General features: G+C 40.3%; 1 protein-coding gene across 2 annotated transcripts; it reads left to right on the top strand.

The window, feature by feature from the left end:
• Positions 1 to 2,746: 2,746 nt before the first annotated feature.
• Positions 2,747 to 12,383, top strand: pld5 (phospholipase D family member 5). Of its 2 annotated transcripts, none has more exons than XM_088373572.1 (10): positions 2,747 to 3,087; positions 8,939 to 9,075; positions 9,154 to 9,337; positions 9,490 to 9,598; positions 9,663 to 9,790; positions 9,954 to 10,151; positions 10,658 to 10,809; positions 10,987 to 11,152; positions 11,256 to 11,346; positions 11,562 to 12,383. In XM_088373572.1, the coding sequence occupies exons 1-10, from the start codon at positions 2,929 to 2,931 to the stop codon at positions 11,792 to 11,794; spliced, it is 1,557 nt and encodes a 518-aa protein (XP_088229698.1). In that variant the 5' UTR covers positions 2,747 to 2,928; the 3' UTR covers positions 11,795 to 12,383. The 2 variants fall into 2 exon arrangements, with proteins under 2 accessions (XP_088229698.1, XP_088229699.1); XM_088373573.1 differs by lacking the exon at positions 2,747 to 3,087 and adding an exon at positions 6,986 to 7,638.
• The last annotated feature ends 192 nt before the right edge of the window (positions 12,384 to 12,575 follow it).

Raw genomic sequence — 12,575 nt, 5'->3', positions numbered from 1 at the left:
CTTTTACATTTTTAACTGAGCCCCACAAGCGTGATTGTAGTGATTTATTTACAAAGATGTAACATAAGGATACCACAATGTTACTGGAACCAGAAACCTTTCATTTTCAAATTTAATTTTGCTGTTGGCAGTAAATCGATCACACCTAGGTAAAGAAAACTATATACATATATAAAAGAAAAAAAATGTCACTGCAATTCTCTGGGTTGTCACATCAATCCAGCAAGATGTATGAGATATGTGCAAGCAGTAAAGGAAATATTCTTGTCTGCTGGAATTGAAATCTGTGGGGGTTGGCCGGGGGGGCAATGAGTGAACAGGGGTGGGGTGGCCCTATGCTGCACTATCCCTGCATTTCACAAACACACACATATACATATACATATACATCGACGCCCAGAACAGCACTTGCCCGCTGAAGACCACTCCCCCCCCACACGAGCAGCCCCTGCGCCTCTCTGCCGACGGTGTGAGGAGGGCGCTTGCCGCTATTGACACCCGTAAGGCGGCGGGCCCTGACAACATCCCGGGTCGAGCGCTGAAGGACTGCGCTGGGGAGCTGTCGGGTGTCTTCACAGACATCTTTAACGTTTCCCTGCAGCAGGCCATCGTCCCCTCGTGTTTCAAGGCTGCCACCATCGTTCCTGTGCCGAAGAAACCTGCACCGTCCTGCTTCAATGACTACCGCCCTGTGGCACTGACGCCCATCATCATGAAGTGCTTTGAGCGGCTGGTCTTGGAGCACATCAAGTCCGTTCTCCCCCCCACCATTGACCCTTTCCAGTTTGCGTACCGTGCCAAGCGGTCCTCTGAGGATGCCATCTGCTCTGCCCTCCACTCGGCCCTCACCCACCTGGAGAGAAAGGACTCATATGTGAGGTTGCTGTTTGTGGACTTCAGCTCTGCCTTCAACACCATTGTGCCGCAGCGACTCATCTCCAAACTCGACGAGCTGGGCCTCAGTACCTCCCTCTGCAACTGGATACTGGACTTCCTCTGTCAGAGGCCTCAGGTGGTGCGTGTTGGCGACAAAATCTCCGCCAGCATCACGCTGAGCACGGGGGCCCCCCAGGGCTGCGTGCTCAGTCCATTGCTCTTCACCCTGCTGACGCATGACTGCACTGCGACCTACAGCGACAACCGCATAGTGAAGTTTGCTGACGACACGACTCTGGTGGGTCTCATCACGAAGGGCGATGAGACTCGGTACAGGTCGGAAGTTGACCTTCTGACCACGTGGTGCAGGGACAACAACCTCCTGCTGAACGTCAGTAAGACCAAGGAAATCATTGTGGACTTCCGGAAGGGTCACACAACACACCTGCCGCTGATCATCGACGGTGCTGTGGTGGAGAGGGTGAGCTGCACCAAGTTCCTGGGGGTGCACATCAGTGAGGACCTCTCCTGGTCCGCGAACACCTCGTCACTGGCAAAGAAAGCTCAGCGCCGCCTGTATTTCCTGCGGAAGCTCAGGCGTGCATGTGCTCCTCAGGCAGTCCTGTCTACATTCTACCGTGGCACCATTGAGAGCGTCCTCACCAGTTGCATCGCTGTCTGGGGTGGTAACTGCACTGAACAGAACTTGAATGCCCTGCAGCGCATAGTGAATACGGCTGGTAAGATTATTGGTGCTTCGCTTCCCTCCCTGAAGGACATTTACACCTCCCATCTCGCCCGCAAGGCAACCTCGATTGCCAGAGATGTGAGTCACCCGGCTCACTCCTTGTTTGACCTTCTGCCCTCTGGGAAGAGGTACAGGAGCCTGCGCTCCCGCACCACCAGACTCGCCAACAGCTTCTTTCTCCAGGCTGTTAGGGCCCTGAACTCGCTACCCCCTTCTGCGTAGCGTGCGGCACTGTTGCGCTATTTTCGGGAATGTCTGCTGTACGCGTTTTTACGCTCCTCTTAATTAATTATTTATTTATTTATTGTTGTGTTATTTATTCATTATTTATTCAGCACGCTTTTGTTATACTTGTTTACTGTTTGTCTGTTGTGAGCCATGTCTTGTCACCGTGGGATAGGGGGGAACGAAATTTCGGTTTCTTTGTGTGTCTTTGGCATGTGGAGAAATTGACAATAAAGCTGACTTTGACTTTGACTTTGATATACACATATACATATATACATATATACATACAGATACATATATACTATATACATATACATATATACATATACATGTATACATATACATGTATACATATACATGTATAAATATACATGTATACACACACACATATATATACAATATATATATACAATATATATATATATATACAATACAATATATATATATATATATATATATATATATATATATTCTTATAAACATCACAGTTAATAGCAGTGTACTAAAGCCAGCAAGCGCCTCTTACACCGGCACCTTTTCGTAGCGATAAATAATGCAGGCTGTAAAAATCTCAAACATCCTCAGCAGGCATATGGTGGCTCTTGCTGCAACATTTTTTGAGGTGAAGTTTTCCTTGTACATTCTATTCTGCATTTCAGTATCATGTACTTATGTATGTTTCTGTCAGTGTCTAATATTCCTATTGGATGTTTCTCAATCAGATTAAGATCCACTTTCCGCGACGAGAGCCTCTCCTGTTGCATTTTCATCATGTCCAGAGGCCCACACCACGCCCCTCCCTTTCTGCTACTAGACCAATGAGATACACATATAAACACACACATACACACACACAGCGTCCCTCCCTAACAAGCATGAGTAGTGTGAGAAGGCGTTGGTGCTCTGGCCACAAACAGAGCCAAGGAAAGCGCTGCAGCTTGCGAGTCAGATGGCTCATAGAAAGACAAAAAGCAACCGCAGCTCTAAATGACAGACAGAAAAGGACGTGTCAGCATCTTAAGGTAGCTTGAGGCAGACTGTCTGTGGCCCTGTAGACACAGACAAACAGGCCATCAATGGAACTGTCAAATAATCCAAGGTCGAGGGGGCAAGAGGAGGCACCCCCAACCCTGCTGTCTGATCTGTCCCAAGTGAAAAACAACAGCTTCAGTGCTGCCCAACAACAGGGCTACTCTGCAACCATCTTTTTGCGCCGGAAAGACAAACCAGAGAAGGTAGGGCAACACTTCAAACTTTTTCTCCTCTTGTTTTTGTTTTCTTTTTCAAATGAACCTATGACATTTCATCAAGTCAATCACTTTTCAAATGTTTCTGAAATTGTGCATAACATAACCATTGGAAGTTGTGTTTGAAAGAGTATCCAATTGCAAAAGTGTTTAAGGCTGGAAAACACAAGAGAACCTTTCAATTAGTATCAAAGTGCAACATGGAATCAGGTTTACATCCATTGGAAGTACGCTTAATGTCGGTGCTGCATCAAATTCAGCACAGAAGAAACACAAGACAGAGAAGGCTGAGCTCTGTCAAAGATGAGTATCGATCACTAATTTCCTCATCGCTACCAGTGCACGCACGCACAAACAGACACACACACTCTCTCTCTCACACACACATGAAAACATATGCCACACACACCCTATTAAAGGTGCCATGCCATATTATTTTTTTGTCAACCTTTGGTATCCTTTCATTGGGTTTAAAAGATATTTTGGGTTGAAAATGAGAAGTGTGGCACTTTGAGCTATTTTCTTGTGATTTTCAACAGTCGCTTGGGTCTCTGTGGTCTTTGTCAAGTCAAGTCAAGTTTATTTGTATAGCCCTAAATCACAAACAGTCTTAAAGGGCTTCACATAGACAAAAATTGACAATTATTCTCAAAGCATCCCTTGATCTTAAGCTCCCAAAAGGGCAAGGAAAAACTCAAAAAAACCCTGCCAGGGGAAAATGAGAAACCTTGAGAAGGGAGCACAGATGGAAGGATCCCCCTTTCAGGATCACCAGGTTGTAATGGATGCAGAGAGGGCACAAGTAATACATAATATGAAAATCAATGAAAAAATGGATGTCGGAGGTGCCCTCGATTATCCTGGCAGTGTCTTCAAGGAGGTTGAGCTGCAGTTTCCTCATCTTGAATTTTGATTAACAAACTTTGATAATAGCTTTCTTCTGAGTGGTAGCACCCGATAAGTGGGTGTCTTGTTGCCACTCTCTTTATTGTGTTGGCTCTTTTAGATTTTGGAAGGCCAGAATTGTGTGGTGTTGGGTATATTTTGTGGAGGATGGAAACCTCTGCTTTCACATACGCCCCAAATACATATGAAAGACGGTTGACTTCATTAGGTCATGCCGTGCCGTTTCTGAAATGCTTTGGCATTTCTCCAAAAATAAATACTTAGTTACTTTAGTTTATTTTAATTCCTCATCTTCTCATATGGGCTATGATGTATTTTTTGATTGATTTTATTTTGTTATTTTGTAATGATTGGTGAAAACGAGATTCAGCTACCCATGAATCCTGAGGTATTTCATCTCCCAGCTGAAGTAAATACAATAACTGTAGCCTATAACATAAATTGATCTGATGTATCCAATCCAATATTTGCAATACCCTACACTAATTCAAGCATTGTTATTGTTTCTGGTGCCGTAATGTGAGGTGGTAATGTACAGTCAAGCTCATAAAAGGCTTAATGCATTCCATTAAGCATTCTACTTGAAATATTAATCATGTAACATGTGCAAAGAAGAATAATGTAGCAACTGATAATTCACCCCCTGTTCTCCATTGGAGCGTGAAATGACATAGGTATTCAGTGGTACTATTTTCTCGCCCTGCTGAAAACCACTGACATTTTTCATAAAAGTCATTAAAATGTGATCAAATCAATGGTCAAACGTATGTGCATGGTGTTAAATGCTGTGCTCATCCGACGAGAGTGAACATCAAGATTGATGGCTGCTTTCAGTAAATCGAGCTGACTGAAAGAAGCCTGTGATGGTGGTTTTCGCTGAACAAGTCAGCTGTGGCCACTCACTGATGGAGCTTCCTCAGACAGACAGCCAGACAGGATCTTTTTTATTTTACTCCTAGATCCAAAACTAAAGCATTTGGCTCATGGCCCAGCAGCATATTAACATGGCATTGTGCCCAGTCAGCCTTCACTCGGTATATCATTTTGACTTTGATACTCCAGTAACATGGACGACCCAAAAAATAAAAAAATGGAAAAAAAGCTAACACTTGCAGCGATTGCACTGCAACCAGCCACTGAGCCTACGGTGTGAAGGTGAGACACCAACAGTGAAACGTCCTTCACTGGCATCCTCCAAGGTGGTTTTTGATGGGAGGTAATTAAGCGCTCCTCCCCAAACCAAGTTAAAAGCCAAAGATCAGAATCGTCATGTTGAAAGATAATAAAAAAAAGTATTATCTTTTACTTAGTCAATTTTAGACTGAGCAAATGTCGCGGTAAAGTTTACTGTATATTTGTAAAAGTTGCAGGTCTAGGTAAATCCTAGAATAATCAAAATGGCTTTGTAGCTTTTTGAAAAAGATCTATTGAGATGCAAAGTTAAATAAATTCCAATCAATATCTTATCATAATCGTTTTATTTAACTGAATTTTAGGAGTAATATAAAAAACATAGAATGATAAGATATTTGTCCCACACATCTAGTAACTATCATGTTTTGTCATCAATCATAAAATGTTTTAAATGTGTAAAATGCCAAAAGTTCAATGAGATCAATCTTAATCCTAATATTGGTAATTAATGATTATCTTTTGTGAGTGGTGAGGTGTCTCAGATTTTTGTCAGTACTGACAACTTCATACTACAATGTATTTTTAATAAAAAATTAAAAAGATTTGGAGTGGTTGTGTATTCGTCTGGAAGAGCAGCTATCTCCCTCAGGATGTGACTCAGACATTTCTAGTCTCGCTCTCGCTGTCCTTTTGCTCTGTCACAGGGGAAAGAACATGCATTAAGCAGCTCAAACGTTCACAGTAAAATGTGACATTTCCTTGTGCTATTCCACACAGTGTTATTATGTTCTTATTATGGCTTTGTATATATTGTTCATAAACATTTTATCTGTTAACACAAAGAAAAGGTTGATGTAATTTTCAAAATAATTGGCCTATTTTTGAAGAATTTATTCACAATCGAATCGAATTTACGTCAATTCCCACGTTGCTTAAAGTTAAAAGGACATAAAATTGAAGTCCCCCTACGCCTCTCTGTCTTGATGGTGCTCATAGGACTCCTAAAAACAGCAAGCCGCTTGCTTGCTGTCGGCAATATATTGTTGCTTGCTGTTTTCTGCTATTAGGTAACTATTCATTTGTGAGATGGGTTGTGTTAAATAAAAGCATCAAAGAAAGTGTTTGCACTTTTTATGTCGTTCCGCTGAGTTTGCTTAATGAGGTTTTCGGATAATGTGCATAAACATAAAAGTACGGTAGTCGTTTTGAAAATTTCCCACAAAAGCCACAATTATTCAAGTGATGAAAGGATTACATACAGTAGATATGCTAGTTTAGTTCACTTAGATTTTATGATTTTATGTTTTTTTTTGTGCCTTGCCAATGGCATGTTTTGAACAGGGTCGATTTTTGTCTTGCATTCTTAAAGGAGCAGGAAGCAATAAAGAGTCATCATGTTTTGTAATCCCCTGAACACAATAAATTGGTAATCCCTCAGGAGTGAGTGAACAGAAATTATTATTATTATTATTATTATTATGAAATATTTATTTTAACCCATTTCTACCAATAATAGCAATTATCTTATTTGACTGAGCTGAGACAAAGCATCTATGCAATGCATACATTTGATCCAAATAATTTATCTAAAAAAATATACAAACAATATCACCAAGGATTTTTTCAAACGTTCACATTTAACAAACATGATATTGTGTAGCCTGACAGTTTTTATTTATTTATTTATTTATTTATTTATTTATTTATTTATTTATTTATTTATTTATTTATTTATTTATTTATTTATTTATCCCCCCCCACCTCCCTTCACTGTGATTATCCTCAACCCCGAATGTAGAACGAGGTGCTGTTTGAAGTTAGGTACAAAAGGCATTCACATCCAGCATCCTCACCTGTGATTGGGTGTTTGTTGGTGGGAATGTATCACTGCAGACAGTTTGTCAGTCAGCACACAGCACGTATCAAAGGAGAAAGATAGTTGACGAAGCTTGTGCTAATTTGATTTGAGGGGGCAAGGTCCCCTCTTGCACCCGCGTAAAGCCGGCCCTGGTTTCTAGAGCCTTCCTTGCAGGTGTATGGCAATTTAACTTGGATCATGGTGTAGCTATAGTACAAGATTAAAAAGGAATGCATGGGGGAGGGAGTCAGGGAAGGAGCGACTAGGGCTTTTGGGATTCAAAACAGCAGCTTTGCATTGGTGGCTTGAACAAGAGGGTTTGGTCTGTCTCCATCTCTCCTACAGCCTCAGTTGAGTCAGCATGGAGCTGCATACTTGCTCATTCTTTATCACACACACACAGACACACACACACACACACACACACTCTTCAAGCTGCAAATAAGATCAGGACATGAGATGCAAACACATACAGAGACAGAGCCTCAGGGTGTCAGTGAAACATATGAAGTGTGAAAGTATGCGTATGGAGCAGAGCTAACTGAGCGACCCAAACGGACTGATGAAGCAAATGTACTGATGTCAAAGAAGTTTGAAGTGCAGCTATCATGGCAGGACCGACCACAAAGCAACCAGTAAAGGTGACGTTCCAATTCCCCGCCTTCAAATATGCATGGATACTCGATTCCATTTTTTTTGTAAATGTCACTGAAAATGTCTGGGCTGTGTTATGAATATAATGTAACTTTGTTTAATACATTCAGTAACTGACATTTATTTCCATAATTGATTTATTTTCGGTGAATTTTAGATGATTCAGCAAAAAAACCTTTATAACTTCCCAGGGCTCAGTGGAACTTTTGTTCAATGGCAATATCTGCATGTCAAGCACGGTCTGGTCAGACTAATGAAAATCCCCGGGTCTCCGTGGATTTAAAAGGGAGCGTACGGTACACAGGATGTGCTGTAGCGGCCTAATTAACTGAGACATGAAGTAAGAGTAGACAATTAAATAGTATCCTTACAGTATTGTAAGAAATGAAAATGAATAAACATCTTCAAACACAGCCAAAAAAGGAATTTACTCTCATCCGCCACATTGGGGAAAAGATTTGATATTAAATTTTATTGACATTATACTAAGAGCCATGTTATTATTATTTTATTATTCAGATTATTTATATTGCTAAAATGCTCAGTTTTGATGCATAACAATCTTTATTGGCAGGTTAAAAAAAGTATGACGCAGTTGAAAATTAAACAGTTAATTACAATTAATGTAAGTGGGTCTCATTAAATCATACACAACAACCCAATGTTGTGATTTGTGACTATAAACTCTAGCATTTCGGTAACTCATAAAACTGTCAAAGACAGAAAAAGGAATGATGAAAGCGTGCAGTGCTAAGCAAAATTAAAGCGCATCACTGCACTTTAAAAGCGCAAAATCAAGGCTTTTAAGACAGCGTCAGGACAAGAGGGATGTCTGACTCTCCCACACCTTTAATATAGCCACAATATACACTCAAGTACACAAATAATATCTTTATTTTTCCAAGGCATTGGCCTGGAGCTTGAGACAGAGGTCATAAAATCCCTTTCAAGGGGGACATGCTTGAACAACAAAGCTGGCAGTATACAGAAAAGTCAAATATTCTGAGCAATGCATTCTGCCTACCTTCAGTGTTGTGGGCAAACGTGTGATTTTCTGGTGCCCTATTGCCATTTTTTCAAAGCAGCAGTATTGCTTATCCGATATAAACACGCAGCGTTGTTTATTGATCACAAAACCTACCTTCTCCCATTATTGATTGAGGAAATTAACATGTATGGGGTCATTACTTTCCTTTCCCAAGGCCTTATAATGAATTACCATGTTGTTGTCTTTTCATCCTGTTTATACCTTTGCAGTTTGTTGACTAAAAGTTGTTTGTGTGTCAGACTCAGCAGAAGTGCATTGCCATCTTTGCACTACTGTGCTGCTTTGCTGTGCTATTGGTGCTTATCTTCTCTTCCGTGGATATATGGGGGGACGATGAGGATGGAATCACAGAGGAGAACTGTCGCACTGACTGTCGGTGAGATAACCAAGAAATTGAAAGCATAATAAAAGGACATATAAAGAATGTTGATTTGTTGATGCTCCTATATTGCAGCATTGTCCTTATGGAGACAATCCCTGAGGATCTAAAAGATCACTTGAATGGGAAACGTAATTTGCCTCTCTTTGTTGGCTTCCACACATTGCTGGACATAGCGAAGCACTCAGTCCAGGTAGTGTCACCTGTTTGGAATTTGACGCCCTCGGAAAAAGAAACTATGCCAAACACAGGACGACAGGTACAAAGTCATCAATGTACCATTTGTATTTCCCAAGTGCTCCGAATGAAAAAAACTTTAATTATTTTGAAGATTACCTCCCCTTTTAATGAGTTTTGACCTGCTGAGCTGGAGCTGAAACAATGCCTAAACACTTATTACCACTTCCGCAGGGTCAGCTTTTATTCCAGAGATTGCTCAACTTGAAATCCCGTGGGGTCAAACTAAAGATTGCTAGCAGTCTGACAAACTCTGCAGAACAGAAGATTTTGGCAACGCACAGTAAGTAATTGGCAAACTGGCATTTAGTTTGACTTTTAAATCATGTCTGTCTCTTACTGTCCAGATGCAGAAGTGCATTTGGTTAACATGACAGCTTTTACCAGAGGAGGACTCCATTCTTCATTCTGGATTGTGGATCGGACACACATCTACGTTGGCAGCGCTGACATGGACTGGAGGTCATTCTCCAAGGTAACATCAATATTTTGCTGCAAAAAAATAATTAGACCTAAAGACTGAACAAGGACAAAAGAAGCATGAGATACTCTTATTTGGGCTCAATGTTGTGTTTTCACAAGCTCAACTTTCTTGCTGTATCACTGGTGGCATTTTGTTTCTTTTCAACATCCCACAGAGAAAAGAGCTGGGCCTGATGGTGTATAACTGCAGCTGTCTGGCTCTGGACCTCCACAGAGTATTTTCTTTTTACTGGCAGCTCCATGAGAGAGACTATATCCCCTCAATCTGGTCCAAGAGAGTTACAGCACTCTATGGGAGAGATCAGGCCCTGGAGCTGGAGCTCAACAATACGCCTGCAGTTGCATATGTGTCTGTAAGGCTCTTTAGTATTTATTGTTTTGTTTTGTTTTTAACCAGAATGCAAAGCATTACAAATGGAAAATTGCTTTGAAGAGTAACATAATTTTCAAATGTGTACCATTATTTAAGTGACAAATACCTGTATGTATAAAAACTTATTAGTCTTGGTGCCTGATGTGAAAATCTAAAAAAAAAAAAAAAAAAAAATGATTTCACATCACTGTTGGTCTTTTTTTTTTTTAGCAAAAATCTTTTGCGCTGATGGTTACATCACTAAAAATAGGTTGAGAACCACCGGTCAGGTTAGAGTGTTACAATGCGGGGTGATTATTCTTGTTATTTGCCCTTGTAGGCCGCAACCTGCTCTTGTGACCTCGCTGTAATGTTTGCAAAAAAACTAAAATTGTTTTGTCTTGTAATTTCTGTCACAACCAAAGTTAACAATTTGATTTTGCTTGACTTGTGATCTGTGTACATGAACAGTCAGTCACTTTAGTGGTGTACATATCTTCTCTGCAGACCTCCCCTGATCTTTTCTGCGCTAAAGAGCGCACCAGCGATGTAGACGCCATCGATCAAGTCATGCAGAGCGCAAAGACATTTATCTTCATTTCTGTGATGGACTACCTCCCTCTGGTTAGCAGACGCCTCAGAGGAACCTCGGTCACAAGGTACTGAAATGAAAACAGATGCTTCATGGGACTCTCTTCTATTTGATGCCTGTTTGTGATGCTGTAAATGCACTTTGACTCACCTTGCGGGTTGTGAAAAGATGTAATGAAGATGGACTTCCTTCATCCAAGCAGGGAGGAAATCATCTAATTAAGTTAACATGGCTTCATCATTAGGTACTGGTCACCGCTGGATGAGATGATAAGAGAGGCTGTGATTCTGAGAGGGATCAAAGTTCGCCTGCTCATCAGCTTCTGGAAGAACACACACCCTCTCACCTTTAACTTTGTAACCTCTCTCAAGTCGCTGTGTGTTCAGCTGAACAACTGCTCTCTGGAGGTGGTATGTGGAACAGCTCCTCTCTCACTGTCTGGACATTGTGCTGATTAATATTTATTATGTCAAATTATTTAACATGATTTTCATTCATTCAATTATCTTTCAGAGGTTTTTCAGTCACAAGGAGAAAAAGGATGACATTCAACATGGACTCAATCACAACAAGTACATGCTGACTGATAATGCTTTTTACATTGGTAGGCAATGCATTTTGCATTTTTTACATTTGTAGTGTATTTTATAACAATAATAATTTTCATAGATCCTTTTGTATGCTCAATTTAGAATGACTGCTTTGGACAATGATGATAGTATAAATGCCGCTACAGCCCTTAGAGTTTATCCCCAAATGCGCTTTGTGAAGATATGTACACAAATTGTCATGATCACATTTTCTGCTTTACCTTCTTAGGAAACCACAACTGGGTGGGGAATGATTTTTCCAAAAATGGTGGAGTTGGGTTGGTGGCCCTGATGAAAAATGATGGAGGGAAGATCATGGAACAAATGAAAGCTGCTTTTGAAAGAGACTGGATTTATTCTAAAAGCCTGCTTGGAAACAAAGATCGATACAACAAATATAGACATCAGCACCAAGTGGAGACTAAAGAGGAGGACAATTGGAATGACCTTTTGTCTTTGTAAATACAAACGACCTTTATGCAACTTATATATTTAATGTGGAATTGCTGCACTATGCATTGGTATGAACAGCTTACACAGTACTTAAATTTGCCAGTATCCAAATGAATTTATCTACATCTTGATGTAAGAATAGTACCTGACTGCATCTTAGAATTATTACGCGAGTTAATAATGATAGAAATGTACAATGCTGCATGAAGTATATTATTCGATATATTGTCCGAGCCTATATTCAAACCAAAAAGACAGTCGTATTCAAACTATAGCCTACTAAAAAGAAGCAATATGTGTATATATGTATATGAGCGGGCAAAAACCACAAAGAAAGACTGAGGGTGGGACTCATATCCAGAAATGTGAGGCAGATGGGCTAGCCACTAGCACACTGCGCTTCCCAGTGCCAAATTCCATCTCAATGTATGGTGCAAATTGAAAGTACTATTTTTTTTTTAAAATATGACCATTCTCCGGAAGTGGTATGTGTTCTTTTGGGGCCCATGATATGAGATTAAAAGATATCACTTTTTAAAATGACAAATTCTACTGAACAGATTTTTTTTTTTTTTTTAAGTGTAAGCAAAAAATGTCACATGCTCTTAATTAAACACAAACATATGAATGTCACAAGATTCTTGTTTGAAAACGTTTCTTGTTGTTACAAGATATGCAGCAGTGTGGTCATTTAATTTCCCCTTGAGGAAGATAAATAGTTAATGAATTACAATTTTTATGTCATACTTTTTTTTATTTAGAAATTTGCAGTAATATTACCTTCTTTTTT

Source organism: Syngnathus floridae, chromosome 4 (assembly GCF_059516105.1).
Source record: "Syngnathus floridae isolate MCC-2025c chromosome 4, RoL_Sflo_1.0, whole genome shotgun sequence".
In the NCBI taxonomy this organism is placed as follows: Eukaryota; Metazoa; Chordata; class Actinopteri; order Syngnathiformes; family Syngnathidae; genus Syngnathus; species Syngnathus floridae.
The sequence above is the reverse complement of the archived record's forward strand: the minus strand, read 5'-3'. Positions and strand labels throughout refer to the sequence as shown.

Bases quoted from the DNA above. Each gene is read 5' to 3' on its own strand.
- pld5 (XM_088373572.1), top strand. From the start codon at position 2,929: ATGGAACTGTCAAATAATCCAAGGTCGAGGGGGCAAGAGGAGGCACCC. The intron at 9,076-9,153 runs GTGAGATAACCA...CCTATATTGCAG, and splicing joins AACTGTCGCACTGACTGTCG to CATTGTCCTTATGGAGACAA. The intron at 9,599-9,662 runs GTAAGTAATTGG...CTTACTGTCCAG, and splicing joins GAAGATTTTGGCAACGCACA to ATGCAGAAGTGCATTTGGTT.